This window comes from Leucoraja erinacea, chromosome 4 (genome assembly GCF_028641065.1).
Source record: "Leucoraja erinacea ecotype New England chromosome 4, Leri_hhj_1, whole genome shotgun sequence".
NCBI classification, from domain to species: Eukaryota; Metazoa; Chordata; class Chondrichthyes; order Rajiformes; family Rajidae; genus Leucoraja; species Leucoraja erinaceus.
In genome coordinates this window covers 85,781,480-85,804,612 of record NC_073380.1, presented here as the reverse complement: position 1 = coordinate 85,804,612, position 23,133 = coordinate 85,781,480, and the positions used below count along the sequence as shown (strand labels likewise).

Here is a 23,133-nt window from a genome sequence, read left to right as displayed (position 1 = left end):
GGCCCACCGGGTCCGTGCTGACTACTGATCCCCGCACATTAACACCATCCTACACCCACTAGGGGCAATTTTTACATTTACCAAGCCAATTAATCTACGAACCTGTACGTCTTTGGAGAGTAGGAGGAAACCAAAGATTTCAGAAAAAACCCACGCAGGTCACGGGGAGAACGTACAAACTCCGTACAGAGAGCACCCGTAGTCGGGATCGAACCCGGGTTGCCGGCGCTACATTCGCTGTAAGGCAACAACTCTACTGCTGTGCCACCATGACAAGAGCACAGGGGAGGGTGCGTGCATCTGTTGAAGGGTCATGCTTCTTAACAAAAGCCAGTTAAAAATATATTTACCATTAACAGCAAAGCATATTTATTGCTCTCTATTTAACTATCAAGAGTTTAAAATGCCTTTTTCACTCACCTCAAGGTCTTCCTTTATATTGCAATGGAGCAGTGGAGATCGAGAACAAATTAAATAGGCTGCTACTGCCATCAACAGGAAGGACGGGTGATTGGAAAAAATATTATCAAATAACATCAGCCATTCGCTTCTTGTTAGCACCTCCGAAAACAATGTCTCAAGAAGTGGCCAGGCATACGACTGTCAACAAAAGCAAGATCAGCAATCTTAAAACATTGTTCAAATGCACAACAACTGAAAAGGTTTTTATTACATTAAGATTTCATATTTCATAACTCTTTAGTCCTGAACAACATGAACGCAATACATTAAAAATTAAAGCACTTACACTGATTTGGTATTGAAACAAAAGGGTACATTCTGGGGTAAATGTATAAAATGAACTAAAAATTGGATCATTCTGCTTAGTACTGGATCATGGAGTATCATTGAAATTGGTAGTTGTACTTGTATATTGGAAAAGAAAATTCTAAGAAGAGTTTCTACCTTTCATCTGTAAACATTCAGAGAAATAAATCTGGGCATATCATAAAAGATTTAGACCAAATCACATAAAATAAAAGGGAAAGTGCTCAGTTTTAACACTAAATTTCTGCCCTGCTCTGCTCTTGCGACCATGGGAAGAGCTGTTGTTATGTGTAACTCTGAAAAATATCAATTTAATCTGGGCTTTGAATCTAGGTAAATTCCTATAGGGTAATGGGGTTTATTTCTGTGCTACTATGTCTGACATGGTATTGCCCTATACCCCAGCTTCTGAACTAGAAATAAATCACAAAGACAACACAATATAAAGGTAACTTTTAATCAAGATTATTTAGCTGCTTAGCTACCTGTGAAGTAATGTTGTAGTTGACCAAATGCTGGAGCAGTTCCTTGTCATGGTGAGCCAGAATGTTCTCAATCATGCCCAGAAGATTTATTGGAGGGTTTGGAAAATATTCAAACCAATGCTGGCACCAGTTTACTTTAAAAAAAAGAACAGTTTATACACACTTATATCAAAACTTTTCTATAAAATAAGAGTTTACGTAACTAATTAAGTTCTTCCTCTTTTACTTACTTACTACTGTAGCAACAACTTCAAACCCAATCAACTGGTTGTTCTGAAAGAGTTTCACAAATGGGAACGCTAGTAGTGGAAGGTACGACACCTCACTAAAGATGGTTGACCAATGAGCCATGGCTGACAGCACCCTGATAGTCAAAAATGTTTCAATAAGTTACAAAAATATTTTCTTTCCTTTACATTGATTTGCTTTGCAATGTAAGTGGTTCTCTGAAACATAATCATATCTACATCACCTTGGAATAGCTCCTCCACCTAGCCCAAGCTCCTCCTATCTCAATTACAATGATGAAATCAATTCAACTAATATAATACAGTTCAAACTTTTCATGAAAAGGATATTTTTTTAATTGTAAAAGTAAAAATAAAATTTGCTTGCAGCACAAGTAAAGTTTATTTTCAATTTATGGGTAAGTTAAGGTAGATAGAGCGCAGATAGAAATGTATCTCCAGTGGCTCATGATAAAGGATTGAGTATTATTAATCAGTTATACCCAACTTCAGTGAATGGCCTTGAATCTATCACTTGATATGCAATTTTGCCATCCATAACTTGATAGTGGGTTGCCTCGGGAACTGCATCCCATCTCAATTTATAATCCATGGGAGGGAAATTTGGATTCTTAAATTCATCTGTTCTATTTTTCACCCAAACGTATGGCCTTCAAAATATCCATTCGATCAGTTCAATCTGAATCTGAACTGAACCTACACACGATAATAATTTCTTCCTCAACCGTTGGTAAAGTGTAAAGTATCCCACATATCTTCCTTCATTTGCTCAATATTTTGATGCATTCCACCTGAGTTTTCTTTACTTCTGTATATAGACCAGCACACATACAAACCGGTACCCAACATTTACTAATGTTCTAAATCAAACATCATGGGGATGGCCTCAGTTATGTTTTATGGTGAACCTTCAACACTGTAATTATTTTTTTGTTATTGTAAAACTAGGTATCATATTACTTCCTCAGAGGCCAAGCTGACAGTTGTAGCCTTTAGGATTAAGATAACTCAATCAACGGTGATCACATAATGAAGTCTATGAAGAGCCTTTGACTCCCTTAGAGCAAATGGTGTTTATTGCAATTTCTTTCTGGATGCCTTGTGAATACTCAAATGTTATTGATCCTATTTGATGCTATTAAGCATGCAGATAACAGCAGGCAGTGAAAAAAGCAAATGGCATGTTGGCCTTCATAACGAGAGAATTTGAGTATATGAGCAAAGAGGTCCTTCTGCAGTTGTACAGGCCCTGGTGAGACCACACCTGGAGTACTGTGTGCAGTTTTGGTCTCCTAATTTGAGGAAGGACATTCTTGCTATTGAGGGAGTGCAGCGTGTTCACGAGGTTCATTCCCGGGGTGGCAGGACTGCCATATGATGAAAGAATGGAACAACTGGGCTTGTATTCACTGGAATTTAGGATGAGAGGGGATCTTATAGAAACATGTAAAATGATTCAGGGATCACTAGATGCAGGAAACATGTTCCCGATGTTGGGGGAGTCCAGAACCAGGGGCTACAGTTTAAGAATAAGGGGTATGTCATTTAGAACTGAGATGAGGCGAAACTTTTTCACCCAGGGAGTTGTGAATTTGTGGATTTCAGAAGGCAGTGGAGGCCAAATCACTGGATGCATTCAAATGGGAGCTAGATAGAGCTCTTAGGGCTAGGGAATCAAGGGATATGGGGAAAAGGCAGGAACGGGGTACTGATTGTGGATGATCAGCCATGATCATATTGAATGGCGGTGTGGCTCGAAGGGCCGAATGGCCTACTCCTGCACCTATTTTCTATGTATCTATGTATTTCTCCCTAGAACTGACAAAGCTACTATTTTTGGGATTACCTGTAGTATAAATCTTTAAATCAAGTAACTATTTAAAAAATCATGCAGTGCGTGCAAAAAGCACATTGCTGTGAGGCATTGAATGTTAGTAAGCGTGATGTTTTTTAGTATATTTGTAGCAAGATACTTAAAACAAAAAAAAGCAATTTTGAAACACACCTTTGAAGAATTCTTAGAAGCTTTCGACTTTTGATGGGATATTTTTCGTGTATGCCTAGATAGGCAGGATGTGTCCCCTTGTCAGTGAGGCTACTGAAAGATGCATGGTTCTCAGGCAGCTGTAGTAGAGAACGCCAAATAAACATCCTGTAATGTAAAGTCAAAGATATAAAACAACTCAAATTCAAATTCACATTTATTGTCACATGTACCAATTAAGGTACAGTGATATTTGAGTTACCATGCAGCCAGATAATTAAAAGAACACAACACAATTAAAATGAAAGAACTTAAAATAAACATCCACCACAGTGATGGAAGGCAATAACGTTCAGTCAGTCTAACTCCTTTTGTTCACCCGTGTTTGGGGCCTTGACCCTCCGTAGTCGTCGCTACGAATGGCCCGATGTACAGGTCCTCTCGTCGGGATGACCGAAGGTCCGACGTCGGGACGAATGGAACACACTACGTGCTTGGAGTGCCCGAATCGGCCATTTCTTACCAGAGACTGAAGCTTCTCGATGTTATAGGCCGCAGGCAGGCCAGCGGTCGGATCTCTTCTCTGGTGATCCCCGGCAAGGGATACCTGGCCCCGGGATGGTAAAGTCCGCTCCATGCTTGCTGCTAGAAGCTCAGCAGACCGCGGTTTCACGATATTAAAGTCAGCAGGCCGGCGGTTGGAGCCTTTCTTCTGGCTCCGCGATGGAAGTCCGCTCCGTGCCTGCTGAAGCTCCGAGCCATCTCCTTGAAAGGCCGCACCAATCCAAGTTGTTAGGCTGCGAGGGAGGGCGAAATGCGACTGGAGAAAAGTCGCATCTCCGCCGAGGTAAGTGACTGGTAACGGTTTCCCCCCCCCACAACCCCCCACATAAAAACATACCGAGAAACATTAACACCTATATTTAGACATACTAAAAAAACATTAAACTCGAAATGACTGACACACTGCGGACGATACAGCCGCTCGCGGCACAACCCGACAACTTATAACACAAGACCTCTGCCACTGCTTTTTATTTCATCCACTAACAAAACCATCTTCAATATAAAAACAGAAAATGTTCAGCAGGTCAGATGGCATCTGTGGGAATGGAATGGAATGCTATTTATTGTCATTCAAACCTAGGTTTGAACGAAATTACATTTACTACAGTTTTTTACATTACAATAAAAACCCAAGACCCACACTTAACACAGTTTACATAGACATCACAGTGAGTCTCCAACACCTCCTCACTGTGATGGAAGGCAAAGTCTTATCTCTTTCCTTTATTCTTCACCCGCGGTCCAACTGCAGCGTCGAGGCAAACTGGGGCTCCGATGTTAAAGCCCCCGGCGGACGATGGTAAGTCCTGTGGACATTTAGCCACGCTGGGCAATGTTACGCCCCGGATCCATGTCCTTTAAACCCCGCGGTTAAAGCAGACCAACCAGAGGTCCAGCAGTCCAACTGCAGCGTCTAGGCGAATTGAGGCTCCTATGATAGAGCCCACGGTGACGACGGTAAGTCCCCGTGGCCACTAACCCGCACCGGGCAATGTTAGGCCACGCTCCGTGTCCTTTCAACCCCGCAATACCTTTGGGAGAAGCTTCCGTTGCGGGAGCTCCGAAAAGCGGTCTCCCACCAGGGACCTGGAGCTCCCGTCCACCGGGCCTGCAGCCGGAGCTTCTGAAGCTCCAAAGTCGGGTCGCAGCCGAGCGCCACCACAGCTCTCCCCGCTCCGAAGACGGCCAGCTCTGTGATGTCAGGTCCGCAGGCTCCGTGACTGGAACCCTCAGGTTGGTTCCGGTTGGAGGCCGCCGCCGGCTCCGCGATGTTAGGCCCAACGACACCGGAGACCCGACAGGGAAAAAGTCGGGGTCCCCGTACAGGGAAGAGACTAACAGTTTCCCCCCCCCTCCCCATCCCCCCCCCCCCCCCCCCCTCCCCTCCACCCCCCACATATACACAGCTAAAAAATAATAAAACACTGAGTTAACGTTTCAGGACCTGCAGGCATTATCAGCATTTTCTGTTTTTATTTTAGATTTCCAGAATCTGCAGTTTTTCTTTTCAAAACCATCTACACATTACCCTCTCATGTGCTTATCCAGCTCCTGCTTAACTACATTTATTCTATGTGCTTCAATGACTCGTTGTTACACAGTGTCCCCATCTCACCAGTCTCTGATTATACTTAGTTGTTATTTCTTATGCACACTGTAAATATAAAGTGTTTATGAAATTTCATAAGTTTAAATTACATTGTACCATATTACCCAGTCATGGGTTAATTGGTCAAGGAAAATGTTATTTTTTTTTAAAAGCTAAAACCTAATCATACAGAACAAAGAGACAGGCTTGATTCCCATGCTGCCAGCTCTAGTATGGGGGTTATAGTAGAAAGACTACAAATAGCACTGAATCACTACTCAGGCAAAAGAAGAAAAAAATCAACGTGCTCTCATTATATCTCCAATTTCTAGTGGAAATTGCGCTTATGTACAACAAACGCACAGGAATTGAGTAGAGATGGTGGCAACACTTCCATGAACATGCAAATATTGCCATTTTGGGCAGGATTACATCTTCCCCCTAATTGTGTCCTGAACAAACTGCACTTGGGAAAGGGGCAGGGAAATGCTGTGAAAGTGGAAATGTAAAACTAGCGAAAGAGAACATTAACATTCCTTCAGTCTACCTTCCACGTACAATCATTATAACCACATGGCTATTTTGCAATATTGAGATGAGAGGGAAAAAATTGGGAATTTCTTACAGTTCAATAGCAAACTGAGCCATCCCCCATGGTAATATTGTTAACCATTCACTATGATTATACATCCTGAACAAACTGCACTTGACAAAAGGGGCAGTAGGGAATGCTGTGAAAGTGGAAATGTAAAACTAGCGAAAGAGAACATTAACATTCCTTCAGTCTACCTTCCACGTACAATCATTATAACCACATGGCTATTTTCAGAAAACCTAGCTGCAAATATTAAATTATGGTGTAGATATTTTCTATCAGTTCAATAGCACACCTGTACTTTTCTGGATATTCTCCAAATTCCTTCAACTGAGCCCGGAGCCGCTTTTTATTAAGACCGGCTGGAAGTTCGTTCTAAAATATTGTGGAGAGAAAAATTATTAATTATCTGTCAAAAATGAAAAATGGTAATATTTGTTAACTATTCACTATGAAGAAAATTATGGTTCAAGATTATACATTTAACTCACACAAATAAAAGGTTTCTTTTCAATCAATATTAGGCAATAGACAATAGGCGTAAGAGTAGGCCATTCAGCCCTTCGAGCCAGCACCGCCATTCAGTGTGATCATGGCTGATCATCCACAATCAGTACCCCGTTCCTGCCTTCTCTCCATATCCCTAAACTCCCAGAGAGTTTAGTAGTTATTGGAACTCTCTTGAGGGATCGCTGGTCAGCGCGGACCCGGAGGGCCGAAGGGCCTGTTTCCGCGCTGTATCTCTAAACTAAACTAAGCTTTTCCCCAAAGATTTGTTGAAGAAAAAATCAATTACATTAAACCACTGTTCTGCACCATTCTTGCCCAACCCAATTAGTCGCTCTGATCGCTTACCTCTTTGTCCTCCAAGACTGTGCCCGGTGGTTTGAGGATCCTAGCCTTGGTTTCTTTCCCAGCTGTCCTTCCCCTCCAAGATCTTTCGACTTTTCCAGATGTCACTCGCATTTTCAGGCCAGATGGAACGCTCACATTTTTAAAATCCTCAGTCTTCTCCCTGTCTGCAACAATTTTAACCAGTGGCGGAGGCGGCTTGAGAAAATAAAGGCAATTAACATGAAATTTAGCTTGCATTGGTCTCTTTCCAAAGTTTGGTAATAACAATAATAAAGGAAACAGAATTACCGCCTTTTTAAAACTTAAGGTGCTTCTGGATACCTTATTTAATTCCCGTGACAAAGCTCTGACATTGTAAATAGTAAAACTGCCATCCTCCAGGATAGCTGCAATGTAATGTCCATTTGGACTGACTGCTGCCGTGCTGATTCCATTATCAAGGCTTCCAATGTCAAAAAGGAGCTTGCAAGTCTGGATGTTGATAAATCTCATGATGCCATCTTGGCTCAGGGCTCCAACAACCTGCAACATTGGTCAAACAAATTATTTGCAGTAAAAAAAAAAAATCAAACAGTGATAATGCATCAAAAAATACAGAACACACCAATAATGAAATAATCCCATTTTGTGGTCAATTACTACTCACTACTGGATTTGTTCTAATTAAGGACATTAATGTTGACTATAGTTAGTTTAAAAATATATATATATATGTATTATCCCGCTTGAGTAGCTTACAATCCAATGGTATGAACACTGAATTCTCGAATTTTAGATAAGCTCTAAAACTCCCCCCCCCTTCCCTGTCTCCCCACACCCCCTCTGCCCCCCCCTCTACTTCCCTGTGCCCCACTCCAACTCGACCTATTTCCCCTTTCCCCCTTCATGTACATTTCTTCCCCTGGCGTCACAATTCGCACATTTTCAAACCTTATATCTTGTGCCTTTTATTTCTACCTCTGACCTTTGTCTAACCAACTGTCTATCAAAATCCCCCCCTTGCCTATGCTCACCTACTATTTGCCATGCTTTACCCTGCCCTCATCTCTTCTAACTTTCTCCCCCCACCTCTCCCGATAATGTCTTAAGAAGGGTCGCAACCCGAAATGTCTCCAATCCAGAGATTTTAGATTTTTCTGATAATTATGTTCAAAATCTAGAATTCCACCCCTCAGTCAAACAGCTTTTTTATAACATTATCATTTTTAATCTTAATTATTCTCTTTGAAACCTCTTTCACCAGTAGCCCAGATTGGTATTATTGCTCAGTTTCTATTTTTTCCAAATGTTTTCCTATATATTTTGCTCAGAGACCACCTATAGTTATTGAACAAAGCATTTAGATCCTGATCACCTTTAGGTGATGCTCTCAATTGCCACTTTTTGTAAAGGAACAGCCCATTCATTCATTGCTTAGTTCTCGCACAATAGCAAACAACTCCATTAGGTCTTTCTCTGCAACACTCCTTGGATTTTACATTCCTTTTCTAATTCAGGCAAGGCACAATGCACTAGCAGGAAAATCTTAATGTGGTATCCTCAACAGAACAGAATTGGACATGGATTTACACACTCCCACCCCTCCCCACATCAAATCTTCCATCAACTGGTAGTTTACCTGGCTCGATCCGCCATCAAAACTGTCAGGGAGAAATTCAAGATGGCGAATTGTTCGCACCTTTGGTGGCATCTGGATTATCCGCTGCAGCTGCCTGGCGTTTAGGCACCAGAGGTGAAGAAAATTTGATTTCCCTCCTGCTATTAAAGCTCGACCATCCCTGCAAGCAGTAACATTTTGATATAAATGTATGCTTTGTGAATTGATCACAGGGCTCAGACTGCACCAGTGTGAAGGCAGGAGAAGATGGTACAGCAATCATATTTACTGCATGGGAAGTGCAAGTTTTCTCTCGCAGCTCATAGGATAGAATTGCAGAATAAGGTGGTCTCAGGTTTGATCCCAGTTTTACATAATTAATTGATCAACATCAGGTTGCATGCAATGGCTCTCTGTTCTGCCTCAGCTTTTAGACTGAGGGTAGTGATTTAAATAACTAACCAGTATGTCTTGGAAATGCATATGTGAAGATGGTGAATATGAATTGAAAATAGATTTAGATCATGGACAGGTACGGTGAATCATCAACGTTCCACTATCCAGGGCCCTGATCTATTTCAATGTTTGGATCCTACTACAAAATTAAATATCTCTGAAATAAAAAGCTTATATTACAGTGACAGTGAAACTACCAGACTGTTGTAAAATCCACCTAGTTCTTCACGGAGAAAATTTGCCATCTTTACCTGGTCTAAATGTGAATCGCCATCACTAATATGGTTTGCTTTTATATGATAAAGAAAATCATTAAAGAGGTATTAGGAAGGGATTATAAATGCCAGTATTACCAGCATGCTGTTCTGCAATGGTGATTACTCAGATGAAGTATTCAAGGACATCATGTCGAACTATTCGCCAACAAGGAGTCAAATGTTTTTAAAAAATAAACTAAAGCTTATTAAAATATTTTATTAACTTGAAAATGCCAAGTCCATTTCTCCTTCTCTATATTCCTGACTCACTATTCCCATTCATTTTTTTTAAAACAAATCTATTTCAAAAGAGGTTAACTAGTTGAGCTTTCGGCCATTGGTGAATAATAGTGTTTGATATAGTACAGCATTTTTCGATTTAGTAAGAGAACTATAATAAAATGTACTTAGTTTAATATGATTTGTCTTAAATTACAATAGCCAAGAGGCAAACTGAATGCAGCTTCCTCCAGGAAAGAGAAATCGCTACGGCTACAGCACTTAAACAAGGTGAGTAACTGAAGGGCATGGGTTTAAAATATTTGCAAAATAATCAGAATGAAAGAGAACATATGCAGTGATTTGAGATCTGGAATGCAGTGCCTAAAAGAGTAGTGGGAAGCATATTTCAATGGGAAGTTTCAGAAGAGAATTGGATAAATAATTAGACAGAAGAAAAAATATGAGCAATGGAAAAAGAACAGGGGAATGGTATTAATTAATCTAATTAATCTAATTAGAATTAATTTCTCAACTTAAAATAGATCTAATCAAAATCAAGTATAAATCCTACCTGGTAACAGCAAAAGATTTATAATGTATCAGGGATTCATCTGGCACTGGTAATTGGTACTTGCAATGGAGTGTATCACTTTCCCAGGCAAAGATAGAATCATCTTTAAAGCAACTAAGGATTGTGTTACTTAGTGGAAGGAAATAAACCTGGATTCCAAAAGAAAACAAATTACAAACCATTTAGAAGGTCTGTGGTTGTGAAACTGAACCACAATGGCAAGACCACAGCACACAGAGACACACTTATACTTAATTCATTGTTTAAAAATTCATCCTGTTGTATGCACATCATGAGCAATGCAGTAATGTACAGTATTAAACAGCGAGGCATGAAGTCACTGTAACGGAACTTCATAGGCAGAGGTCAGTACATAAAAGGAATCATCAGATCTTAATCCTTCATCTGGAATTATACTTCATAGCGCGGTAATTTAATGGTAAATCACAACAGAGTTCAAGTTATTCTATTCTTGGATGTAATCAAAAGAACTATGATACACCTAGCAGTCATCTGCAACGTGTTTCAGTACAGTATTGTTAGTTTATAGGTGTCTGCGGATATACATTGCATTCAGAAAGTATTCAGGCCCCTTTACTTTTTCCACATTTTGTTACATTACAAACTTATTTTAAAATGGATTACATTTTTTTTAATCATCAATTTACACACAATACCCCAGAAACAAGAGGCGAAAACAGGTGTTTCGAAATTCTTGCAAAGTAGTTAAAAATAAACTAGACTAAGTGGGACCCGTTGGGTCCCAGTCACACGGGAGGCCTGGTCCCCCAACGCAACCCATTCCCCAATGCAAAAATGTGGGCGGGTGGGGTGTGGTAGCAGGAGGGGCTTGTGGGGGAGAGGTGTGTGCGCGGGGGGGGTTGTAGGGGAGAGAGTTGTGTGGGCAAGGGGGATGTGTTGGCGGGGTGGGTGTTTTCTGGGGGGAGGGGGCTCCAACTCCAGGGGGGCGGTTTGTGGGGGGGAGGGGGGTGTGTGGGCGGGGGGGTGGAGGGGGGGAGTGAGCTCGGAGAAAAGCCCACGGGGAGCGGAGAGCCATGGGGGAGGGGGGAGTATCACGGGGGGAATGGGGGGCAGTAGCCAGCGAGGGGGACCAGAGGGGAAGGGGCTGGAGCTGGCAGTGCAATGGAGACTCACAGCGGGCACTGGTCGTTCTCCTCCGACTGGATCAGAGTCTCCGCTTTCCGTTTTTGGCGACATCGGCGACATCTCCGACTGAGCTGGGCTGGGTCTCCGACGCTGGGCTGGGCTGGGTCTCCGACGCTGGGCTGGGTCTCCGACACTGGGCTGGGCTGGTTTAAATCTGGGCGGTAAAATCTGGGCCATCTCCGAAGCTGGGCTGGGCTGGGTCTACGACACTGGTCTGGGCTGGGTCTCCGACACTGGGCTGGGCACCTTTAGTGCTGGGGCTGGTTCGGGCTGGGCTGGGTCTCCGACACTGGGCTGGGCTGGGTCTCCGATGCTGGGCTGGGCTGGGTCTCCGACAAGAACAAAATAGATCTATCTAATCAAGTATAAATCCTGTTACCTGCCTGGTTTAGGCTGGGCTGGTTCTTAAAATGGGCTGGGTCTCCGACACTCCTACCTGGGTCTCCGATGCTGGGCTGGGCTGGGTCTCCGACACTGGTAATTGGTACTTGGTTTAGGCTGATCACTGGTTCGGGCTGGGCTGGGTCATCCGACACTGAGGATTGTGTTCTTAGGGCTGGGCTGGGTCTCCGACGCTGGGCTAGAAGGCTGTGGTTGTTAGGCTGGGCTGGTTCGGGCTGGGCTGGGTCTCCGCACACTGGGAGACACTGGTTTAGGCTGGGCATGGTTCGGGCTGGGCTGGGTCTGCGACACATGGGCAATGGGCTGGGTATCCGACGCTGGGCATGGGTCACTGTAACTGACGCTGGGCTGGGCTGGGTCTCCGACGCTGGGCTGGGCTGGGCTTGGTTTAGGCTGGGGCTGGTTAGGGCTGGGCTAATGGTCTCCGACACTGGGCTGGGCTGGTTTAGGCTGGGCTGTAATCGGGCTGGGCTGGGTCTCCGACACTGGGCTGGGCTGGGTCTCCGACGCTGGGCTGGGCTGGGTCTCCGACGCTGGGCTGCATTCTGGGTACATCCGACGCCCCTGGGCTTTTTTAGGCTGGGCTGGTTCGGGCTGGGCTGGGTCTCCGACACTTTTTTAATCATGGTTTAGGCTGGGCTGGTTCGGGCTGGGCAGGGGTTTCCGACACTGGGCTGGGCTGGGTCTCCGACGCTGGGCTGGGCTGGGTCTCCGACGCTGGGCTGGGCTGGGTCTCCGACGCTGGGCTTCCCCAATGCTCCGATGTGGGCGGGGCTGGGCTGGGCAGGGGTCTTGTGGGGGAGCTGGGCTGTGGCTGGGGGGTTCTGGGCTGGGTGGGTCTCCGACGCTGGGCTGGGCTGGGTCTCCGACGCTGGGCTGGGCTGGGTCTCCGACGCTGGGCTGGGCTGGGTCTGGGCTGGGCTGGGTCTCCGACGCTGGGGCTGGGGCTGGCCTCCGACGCTGGGGGCTGGGTCAAGCCGAACGAGGGGGCTGGGCTCTCCTCCGACGCTGGGCTGGGCTGGGTCTCCGCGGGTGGGGGGCAGGGTCTCCGACGCGGGGGGCTGGGGGAGGGGTCTCCGACGCTGGGCTGCTGGGTCTCTCAGCGACGCTGGGCTGGGCTGGATCTGGAGTCTCCGACGCTGGGCTGGGCTGGGCTGGTTCGGGCGACATCTCCGACGCTGGGCTGGGCTGGGTCTCCGACGCTGGGCTGGGTCGGATCTCTGATGCTGGGCTGGGTCTCCGACATTGGGCTGGGCGGGTTTTGGCTGGGCTGGTTCGGGCTGGGCTGGGTCTCCGACGCTGGGCTGGGCTGGGGTTCCGACGCTGGGCTGGGTCTGGTTTGGGCTGGGCTGGGTCTCCGGCTGGGCTGGGTCTGGGCGGTTCGGGCTGGGCTGGGTCTCCGACGCTGGGCTGGGCTGGTTCTGGGGCTGGGCTGGGTCTCCGACGCTGGGGGCTGGGCTGGGTTTAGGTCTCCGACTGGTTTGGGCTGGGCTGGGCTGGTTTGGGCTGGGCTGGCTGGGTCTCCGCTGTTTGGGCTGGGCTGGTTTGGGCTGGGCTGGGTCTCTGGGCTGGGCTGGGCTGGGCTGGGTCTCCGACGCTGGGCTGGGCTGGGCTGGTTCGGGCTGGGCTGGGTCTGGTTTAGGCTGGGCTGGTTTAGGCTGGGCTGGTTCGGGCTGGGCTGGGCTGGTTTAGGCTGGGCACTGGGCTGGGCTGGGTCTCCGACACTGGGCTGGGCTGGTTCGGGCTGGGCTGGGTCTCTGACGCTGGGCTGGGCTGGGTCTCCGACGCTGGGCTGGGCTGGTCTCCGACACTGGGCTGGGCTGGTTCGGGCTGGGCTGGGTCTCCGACACTGGGCTGGGCTGGGTCTCCGACACTGGGCTGGGCTGGGTCTCCGACACTGGGCTGGGCTGCTTCGGGTCGCTTCAGGTTCCTCCAAAAATTGTGTCCGGTTGGAGACCTCCGCCGGCCATCCTCAACTCCAATAAAGACACGATGGCGCAGGAAGGGACGGACGTCCCGGGGAGTGATGTCGCGTACCGTTTTGGCGCAAATAGAAAGGCCACGCAAATCAGAAGATAAAAAGAACAGAGTTTTGTTTTGTATAGATAAATGAAATATCACATTTACCTAAGTATTCAGACCTTTTGCTGTGACACTCAAATTGAGACAGCACTGTGTCAAGATACAGATCTGGGGAAGGGTATAAAACAATTTCTGCCGCATTGCAGGTCCCAAAGAGCACAGTGGCCTCTGTCATTCTTAAATGGAAGAACTTTGGAACCACCAGGACTCTTCATAGAGCTGTACAGCAGGCCAAACTGAGCAATCGGGGGAGAAAGGCCTTGGTCAGGGAGGTGACCAAGAACCCGATGGTCACTCTGACAGAGCTCCAGAGTTCCTCTGTAGAGATAGGAGAACCTTTCAGAAGGACAACTATATCTACAACACTCTACCAATCAGGTCTTTATGGTAGAGTGGCCAGACGGAAGCCACCCTCCTCAGTAAAAGGCCCATGACAGCCCGCTTGGAGTTTGCCAAAAGGCATGAGAAACAAGATTCTCTGGTCTGATGAAACCAAGATTGAACTCTTTGGCCTGAATGCCAAGCGACACATCTGGAGGAAACCAGGCACCACTCATATGGTATGTTGCCAATACTTTACCTATGGTGAAGCATGGTGGTGGTAGTATCATGCTGTGGGGATGTTTTTTAGCAGCAGGAACTGGGAGACTAGTCAAGGTCGAGGGAACGACGAAAGGAGCAAAGTACAAAGAGATCCTGGATGAAAGCCTGCTCCACAGCGTTCTGGACCTCAGACTGGGGAGGAAGTTCACCTTCCAACAGGACAACGACCATAAGCACACAGCCAAGACAACGCAGGAGTGGCTTCTTGATAAGTCTGTGAATGTCTTTGAGTGGTCCAGCCAGAGCCCGTACTTGAACCCAATCGAACATCGCTGGAGGGACTTAAAAATAGCTGTACATCAACACTCCCCATCCAACCTGACAGAGCTTGAGAGGATCTGCAGAAAATGGCAGAAATTACCAAAATACAGGTGTGTCAAGCTTGTAGCGTCACACCCAAGAAGACTTGAGGCTGTAAGCGCTGCCAAAGGTGCCTCAACAAAGAACTGAGTAATGGGTCTGAATACTTATGTAAATATGATATTTCAGTTATTTATTTATAATTATTTTGCAAAAATTTCTAAACACCTGTTTTCGCTTTTTTATTATGGGGTATTGTGTGTAGATTGATGATTAAAAAAAAAGATCAATTTTAGAATAAGGCTGTAACGTAACAAAATGTGGAAAAAGTGAAGGGGTCTGAATACTTTCTGAATGCACTGTACGTGACAGTTTTCCTTTTCTACTCTGTGGAATCACAAGCAAACCCAGAGGAGTAAATGGAGAAACAAGCAAAATCATGCAAGATTGTTTCCTTCTCTGGAAAATTGAACAACAAAAATGTAGATGCTGATAACGAATTACCTTGCCATTGACTCAATTGAAAGATGCAAGAATAATTCGGACATGTGTTGCGTAATGAAATCAATAAACGCATTCTTGTGATGGATGCATCTGAAGTAAATTCACCCCACTTAAGATGGAATGGTGAAAAAATAGATTTTGCACTATACTGAATTTTAAGTTAGTTTGAATGGAAAGTGGTACATAGGTATCCAATTGCACTCCAACACAATCATGCACGCTATCCACCTCTGTTCTGTGTACTAACCACGGAATGCACTGCAATAATTTACTTAAGATTGTTCACAGTTCCTAGGAAAGTTCTTGAATTCCATACATAATGAATTAGTGTATGCAGGTGAGAAATATAAATGTCATTAAACTTGTTTGGATGAACGCCACTCCCTAAAATATTCTAATGATATTAATCTACTATACTTCATACTAAACTCCTGTACTAACCCTTTGAATGCCAACGGACAAGTTTACATTTAGTTTCCTCTTTCGCTGGAATGTGTCCAGGTCCCAGAGTTGAGCTGTATCCACTGAAGTAGTGATAGCATGTCTTCCAGATACATCAACTGAAATGGATGAAACGGTTGATTCGTGTCCCTTCATCCAGCTCACCAGCTCTTTCGTTTCTGCCGGAAGCAAAACAAAAATGTGTTGTGTGAGGTGTTCCTTGTACACTATTCAAAAGTCCTGCACCATTATACATTTAGAGTAAAACTACTGGAGTTAATAGTTATCATTTATTTATATAACTTGGAACATTCACTGACCCATCTGGTCAACTTGCTATTTTCATGGGAGATATCAAATTGTAAATGGAAGCATGCACAGATGATAGCTCAATGCAGCAACAGTTTACAGAGCACTAATTATCAGTTGGTAAGAGGAAACAAGAGGTACTCATGCTACTACTGGGAAATGCTAGTGAACAAGAAAACAAATTGTAGTGTGCATGATTGTAAATTATTGTGCCACAATTTTATCAAACAGCATTTAATTTCCATATTTCCCATCATTTTTGGTCCCCTATATAATTCTACTGAGAAAGAGGAACAACGGAAATGCAACAAAAGTAAACTATGTTTTTGTCCATGCGTCCCCTGCCCCTCTCCATCCCTTAGATTATTATCTTTCATTGTTAGAAGTTTTCATTCACGCGGATACAATTTCAGGCTTGGGAAGTGTATTCTGTAACCTAAACCACTTATCCATTATTTATGTGCAAGCCTCAAAAGTGAATGATGAAACCCATGCAGGAAGAATCCCAGCTGAGCCTTGCTCACATGCACTTCCCCCTCATGGTAAATCATTAATGTTTTCACCATCGCCGTCTGAGATTTAACTAACTAAGATCAGACCAGAATCCGTTTGGCCTCTGTCGCTCATTATACAATGCGCAATACAATGCAAAAAGGCTTTTAAAACTTTGAATTATATGTTTTATTTATATATTTATCAAATTACCCGACCATTCAGCTCATCCAATATTTGCATCTTTACTACTTTTATTTAATAACTGTTATTTGCTGGTTGTAGACATTATGGTACCTGTGTCGAAACATTTCACAGAATAATCTGCCAGAGCGACCAAGTATTCTGTCTTCCTTCGGAGGTTGAAAGCCAATGCTGTACATGCCTGTCCAGTTCGTTGCACCAGTTTAAAGCTAGAGGAACGATAATAAAAGAGAACCAACATTGTAAATAATCTCCTAATAAGCTCGTTGACATGAATATATTGAAACAAGAATTTCTAATGACAATGACATGGAGATACTAGTTAAAGAAGTTTTAAAGATCATTTTAAACAAAGAGGAAGAAGAGATAGACAGCTGAAGGCAAAGCTGTCTGTGAAGGGACAGTTCCATTTAGGGTTGCATGAAAAAGACAGAATATACTACTATCAATGAACATTGCTTTTCTTCAAATAAAGAAAATACTTTAAAGTAATGTACCTATTCCTACTCAGGTCAAAGACGTAGATATTGCCCTGGTGGTCACCAGCAATAAAAGCTTCGCCTGCAGTATCAAATGCAACATGAAGGAATCGAATGATCTTCGTGGGATAACCCACCACGTTATGAACAACATTTACTATGATACTGTTGAAAAACAAAAAGGCATGGATTAAGAACATTTAATAAAGTTAAGTCATAAAATTCTATGACATTCCAATGCTGGTAATCATAGGCATAATAAGCACCTACTGGTAATCATCTGGTCAAACCTAGATTTAATTAGTATTTACTGTTTAAAAGACATTTCATTAAAGATGCTTTATTACCATTGTAAATTTAGATCATACTGTGGAAATCCAAAAAGAGCTTAGATATCTGTCTCTGAGCTACAGAAACACTCACAACTATGTAACATTAGGAGTATTATTACGCAAATAGTTATCCAAAATACAAATCTTTTGGTCATTGTATTATTATTGGCTGCAGTGCCTTGTTGTGTTACTAACGGTTTTGAGGGCAGAATATTTTTTCCACTGGCTGCCGATCTAATTTATGAAAGTTCATCATTAAAGAAACAAAGGATCAAGTTAGAACAGTTCCAGAAGAATAATCATGCATGGGAACTGTGTAATTTAACAGAAATACAAAAATAAAACCCAGATATAATTTGAACATGGATAAAACAGCTACAGATGCAGAATATGTATTCCATCTAAAGAGCCATCAGTGGCAAGAAGGATGAATAATCTTCATTTATTCTACAATCATTCTATTCAATAACACCGTAGTGCTTTGCCCTTGAAAAATTGATTCTTGATCAAATAAATGTGCAACAAAATACACTAATTTCGTCTGCATTCCTTGCTCAGAGATTGGTGACATGCATCACTCATGCATTCAAGTTGATTAGGTAAGGTATAAGTATTCCTCTCTTGGAAAATGCTAGCATTACTCATGAGTCACTGTTGTCACGTTTTCATAGCACTGTCAGCGCAGCATTATAGGGATTAACCGGAATCGTTGCATCAGAAAAAAGCAGCCAGCATAATTAGAGACCCACACCACCCTGGCAACACATTCATTTCACCCCTGCCATCTGGAAGAAGGTATAGGAGCCTGAAAACTGTAACGTCCAGGTTCAGGAATAGCTTCTTCCCTACAGCCATTTGGCTATTAAACACTACAACCTCAAATAAGCTCTGAACTACATAGACTATTATTGTTATTATAGCTCTATTATTATTTTTTGTGTGTGTACGTATGTGTGCGTGTATATATATACACATACGTATGTATTTATGAGTATGTGCATATATATATATACATACACACAGTTTTTTCCCCTCTCTCATTTATTATATTGTTTACAGTATACTATGTATACATATTCTGTTGTGCCGCTGCAAGTGATGGACCTGTCCCAGTTAGGCGACTACAGGAGACACATGGTCGCGAGTGGTTGCCGGGGTCGTCTTCATGGTCGTGAGTAGTTCCCACATTCTCGGAACTAGTCGCGGCTTAATTCTGGTCCCCGCTAATTTTTTAACATGTTGAAAAATTAGTGACGACCAGAATGTCATGGAGAGTAGCGAGAATTCTCGTGCAGTGGGTGCAGTGGTAGTAGGTCGCCAGGAAGTCGTAGGTTGTCGACGGTGAATTTCATTGGCTCATTGGGAAAAAAAACATGAACAGTAGATCTCAGAACCAAGGATAATCGACTGGTAGAAACATAGAAACATAGAAATTAGGTGCAGGAGTAGGCCATTCGGCCCTTCGAGCCTGCACCGCCATTCAATATGATCATGGCTGATCATCCAACTCAGTATCCCGTACCTGCCTTCTCTCCATACCCCCTGATCCCCTTAGCCACAAGGACCACATCTAACTCCCTCTTAAATATAGCCAATGAACTGGCCTCAACTACCCTCTGTGGCAGAGAGTTCCAGAGATTCACCACTCTCTGTGTGATAAAAGTTCTTCTCATCTCGGTTTTAAAGGATTTCCCCTTTATCCTTAAGCTGTGACCCCTGGTCCTGGACTTCCCCAACATCGGGAACAATCTTCCTGCATCTAGCCTGTCCAACCCCTTAAGAATTTTGTAAGTTTCTATAAGATCCCCTCTCAATCTTGTAAATTCAAGAGAGTATAAACCAAGTCTATCCCGTCTTTCTTCATAAGACAGTCCTTACATCCCAGGAATACGTCTGGTCAACCGTCTCTGCAAACCCTCTATTGCAATACTCTCTTTCCTCAGATTTGGAGAAAAAAACTGTACGCAATACTCCAGGTGTGGTCTCACCAAGACCCTGTACAACTGCAGTAGAACCTCTCTGCTCCTATACTCAAATTCCTTTGCTATGAAAGCTAACATACCATTCGCTTTCTTCACTGCCTGCTGCACCTGCATGCCTACTTTCAATGACTGGTGTACCATGACACCCAGGTCTTGCTGCATCGCCCCCTTTCCCAATCGGCCACCATTTAGATAATAGTCTGCTTTCCTGTTTTTTGCCACCAAAATGGATAACCTCACATTTATCCACGTTATACTGCATCTGCCAAACATTTCCCCCCACTCACCCAGCCTATCCAAGTCACCCTGCAGTCTCCTAGCATCCTCCTCACAGCTAACACTGCCCCCCAGCTTAGTGTCATCCGCAAACTTGGAGATATTGCCTTCAATTCCCTCATCCAGATCATTAATATATATTGTAAATAGCTGGGGTCCCAGTACTGACCTTGGGGTACCCCACTAGTCACTGCCTGCCATTGTGAAAAGGACCCCGTTTACTCCTACTCTTTGCTTCCTGTTTGCCAGCCAGTTCTCTATCCACATCCATACTGAACCCCCAATGCCTTGTGCTTTAATGTTGAATGGTAATGTTAATGTCTGCCCAGCTTCACAGCTGTGTATATATGGCTTCTTCAAAGTTGGCTCCACTCCTTTTCCTCACCCCATCTCCCCTTTCCTCCCCCCCCCTCTTTTAAAGGACTTATGTGACCCTTCCCGTACACTGTGCTTTCATCGTTTTAATTGCAGCGCAAACCTTCCTGTTCATCATGGTGTGTCTGTATCACATTGGCTTTGCACCATGTGAATTTCACTCAGACAGCGTTCCCCCACTTGCCCTGTCCCCTGCCTGCATAATTGGCTGGTGAAGGAAGCGATGTGTGTATGTGTGTGTGTTCCACTCCAACAGTCGCCATTCCAGTCACTGGTTTTTCAGTGACCTGCTATGACTTGACAGTCGCCTGAAAAATCACCTAAGTAGGACAGGCCCATAAGAATTTCATTTTTCTATCTGGGACATATGACAATAAAACACTCTTGGCAGTCTAAAATAACAGTCTAAAATAATTCCAGTCCTTGAACACTGACATCACAGGGTCTCGACTCAGAAAATCGACTATCCATTTCCCTTTGTAGATGCTGCCGGATCCAGTTTATCTCCTTCTTTTGCTGCAGTCCAGCATCTGCAGTCTTGTGTACTTCCAATTGCTGGATTGGCCAGGCCAAGAACAATATGACTTGCATTTCTATAACATTTTTCACAAACACAGGGCATCCCAAACCAAATTACACCATGTGGTGCTCTTCAGAGGTATATTACCTCAAACGATCATGGGATGATCTCTGAAGAGGACATGGTAAGGGAGACTAAATGACCCATGGAATACCAAGATGAGGAAATTATAAATAATCTCAGAAAACTTCAGTTTGCAGAGGGGATACAAAGAAAAGATAATTCCCTAAATACTATGGGGAGAAGAGAGAAATGATCGCTAGACATTTTGGGGAGGAGAGGGTATGATCCTTATAGATCCTTAAAGAAACAGAGTAAATGATAGAGTCCTATGGAACTTTGACAAACAGATGGACAAGCAAATAGATCCTGAATGTGGCAAGAAAGGTGGAAAAGAAAGCATATGTCTTTAGTGACATGACGAAAAGCTGAACATCTCAGGCTTTAGAAAACATCAGGTAGGCAACACTGGATGGAGTACTGTGTCCGTTCTGATTCCAACAGTATAGGAAATGATTGTCCTGCCGAGGAGATTCGCCTGGTTGTTGGCTAGAATTCACTTGTCATTAGAAATTGAATAGACTGGGTCTGTTTTCTGTAAAGTAAAAGGGACAGATTAACTTTGTAGAGGTGTACCAAAGTATTGACGACAGATAGTAAGAATCTTTTTTCCCCTGGTAGGGTGCTGAAGGCAAGCTGATAAAGGTTTAAGGTGAGAGGTGGAAGGCTATATTGGGTGTCCAATTAGTGATTCTTTCCCCACAGAGAGTGGTGGGAGCCTGGTTACACACTGCCTGGGAGGGTGGTAGAGGCAGAGACTCTGACAACATTCAGGAAAACCTAATCATGCATTTGAATCGCCAAGGCAAGGAAGGCTACGGACCAAATGCAGGTGAGTGGGGTTAGTCGGAATGGCCTGTTTCTACAAGATACAAGATACATTTAATTGTCATTCTATGGTAGATAGTGTCAGATCCTCGCCTATAATAAACACACTTCAAGGAGCCGGCATACAGCATGGTGACGGTGGGTGGAAGGGCCTGTTTCCATGCTGCACGACCCTGCGATTCTTGAGCTGGAGGGGTGGGTAGGATGGTCCCTGCGGGCTGAGTGCCCCCACCCCACCAGTGTCTCCCCAGGCGAGGGCCCAGAGCCCAGCTTTACCCGTCGCCAGCCGAGGAACCGGGCTTGCGGTGCCAGATCTTGCCGCGTTCTTTCTGTCCAAGCTCCGTGGCCCGCTGCATCCTACCGGCCGCCAAATTCAAACCCCGCTGCTTCCCGCCTCCGCCGTTTTAATGGAAGCAACGCGGAAACAGCAGCGTCCTGGAAACAGGACAAACTTCAGCCCCTGGCGACGCCGCTTCCCAGGGGTGCGCATGCGCGGCGACGCAAAGCTTGCTGGGGAGTGTAGTTTCCTTAGGTGGACAAAAATGCTGGAGAAACTCAGCGGGTGCAGCAGCATCTATGGAGCGAAGGAAATAGGCAACGTTTCGGGCCGAAACCCTTCTTCAGACTGATGGGGGGGAGAAGGAAGGAAAAGCCCGATGGCGGGGGGATGGGAGGAGACAGCTCGAGGGTTAAGGAAGGGGAGGAGACAGCAAGGGCTAGCAAAATTGGGAGAATTCAATGTTCATGCCATCCGGACGCAAGCAACCCAGGCGGAATATGAGGTGCTGTTCCTCCAATTTCCGGTGTTGCTCACTCTGGCAATGGAGGAGACCCAGGACAGAGAGGTCGGATTGGGAATGGGAGGGGGAGTTGAAGTGCTGAGCCACCGGGAGTTCAGGTAGGTTATTGCGGACTGAGCGGAGGTGTTCGGCGAAACGATCGCCCAACCTCCGCTTAGTCTCACCGATGTAAATCAGCTGACATCTAGAGCAGCGGATGCAGTAGATGAGGTTGGAGGAGATACAGGTGAACCTTTGTCGCACCTGGAACGACTGCTTGGGTCCTTGAATGGAGTCGAGGGGTGGGGTGAAGGGACAGGTGTTGCATTTCTTGGGGTTGCAAGGGAAAGTGCCCGGGGAGGGGGTGGTACGGGAGGGAAGAGAAGAATTGACAAGGGAGTTGCGGAGGGAGCGGTCTTTGCAGAAGGCAGACATGGGGGGAGATGGAAAGATGTGGCGAGTAGTGGGGTCACGTTGGAGGTGGTGGAAATGGTGGAGGAACTCAGCGGGTGCAGCAGCATCTATGGAGCGAAGGAAATAGTTAACGTTTCGGGCCGAAACCCTTTCTTCAGACGTTTTGGCCCGAAACGTTGCCAATCTCCTTCGCTCCATAGATGCTGCTGCACCCGCTGAGTTTCTCCAGCATTTTTGTGTACCTTCGATTTTCCAGCATCTGCAGTTCCTTCTTAAACACAGTGTAGTTTCTTTGTTCCCTCCAACTCTACAATTGAATCTTACTTACAAA

General features: G+C 44.8%; 1 protein-coding gene across 1 annotated transcript in view; it reads right to left on the bottom strand.

The window, feature by feature from the left end:
* Positions 1–22,106, bottom strand: part of tbc1d31 (TBC1 domain family, member 31) — a 40,477-nt gene extending 18,371 nt beyond the window's left edge. Inside the window, exons 1-13 of the mRNA XM_055634726.1 lie at positions 21,886–22,106; positions 17,195–17,341; positions 16,791–16,906; positions 15,693–15,871; positions 10,194–10,342; positions 8,709–8,868; positions 7,412–7,612; positions 7,091–7,285; positions 6,531–6,610; positions 3,507–3,653; positions 1,484–1,617; positions 1,254–1,387; positions 421–600 (exon numbers count right to left, since the gene is read on the bottom strand). Coding sequence (XP_055490701.1) covers positions 421–600; positions 1,254–1,387; positions 1,484–1,617; positions 3,507–3,653; positions 6,531–6,610; positions 7,091–7,285; positions 7,412–7,612; positions 8,709–8,868; positions 10,194–10,342; positions 15,693–15,871; positions 16,791–16,906; positions 17,195–17,341; positions 21,886–21,965 — 1,902 coding nt within the window. The 5' untranslated portion in view covers positions 21,966–22,106. The remainder of the gene's footprint in view (positions 1–420; positions 601–1,253; positions 1,388–1,483; positions 1,618–3,506; positions 3,654–6,530; positions 6,611–7,090; positions 7,286–7,411; positions 7,613–8,708; positions 8,869–10,193; positions 10,343–15,692; positions 15,872–16,790; positions 16,907–17,194; positions 17,342–21,885) is intronic.
* Positions 22,107–23,133: the final 1,027 nt, after the last annotated feature.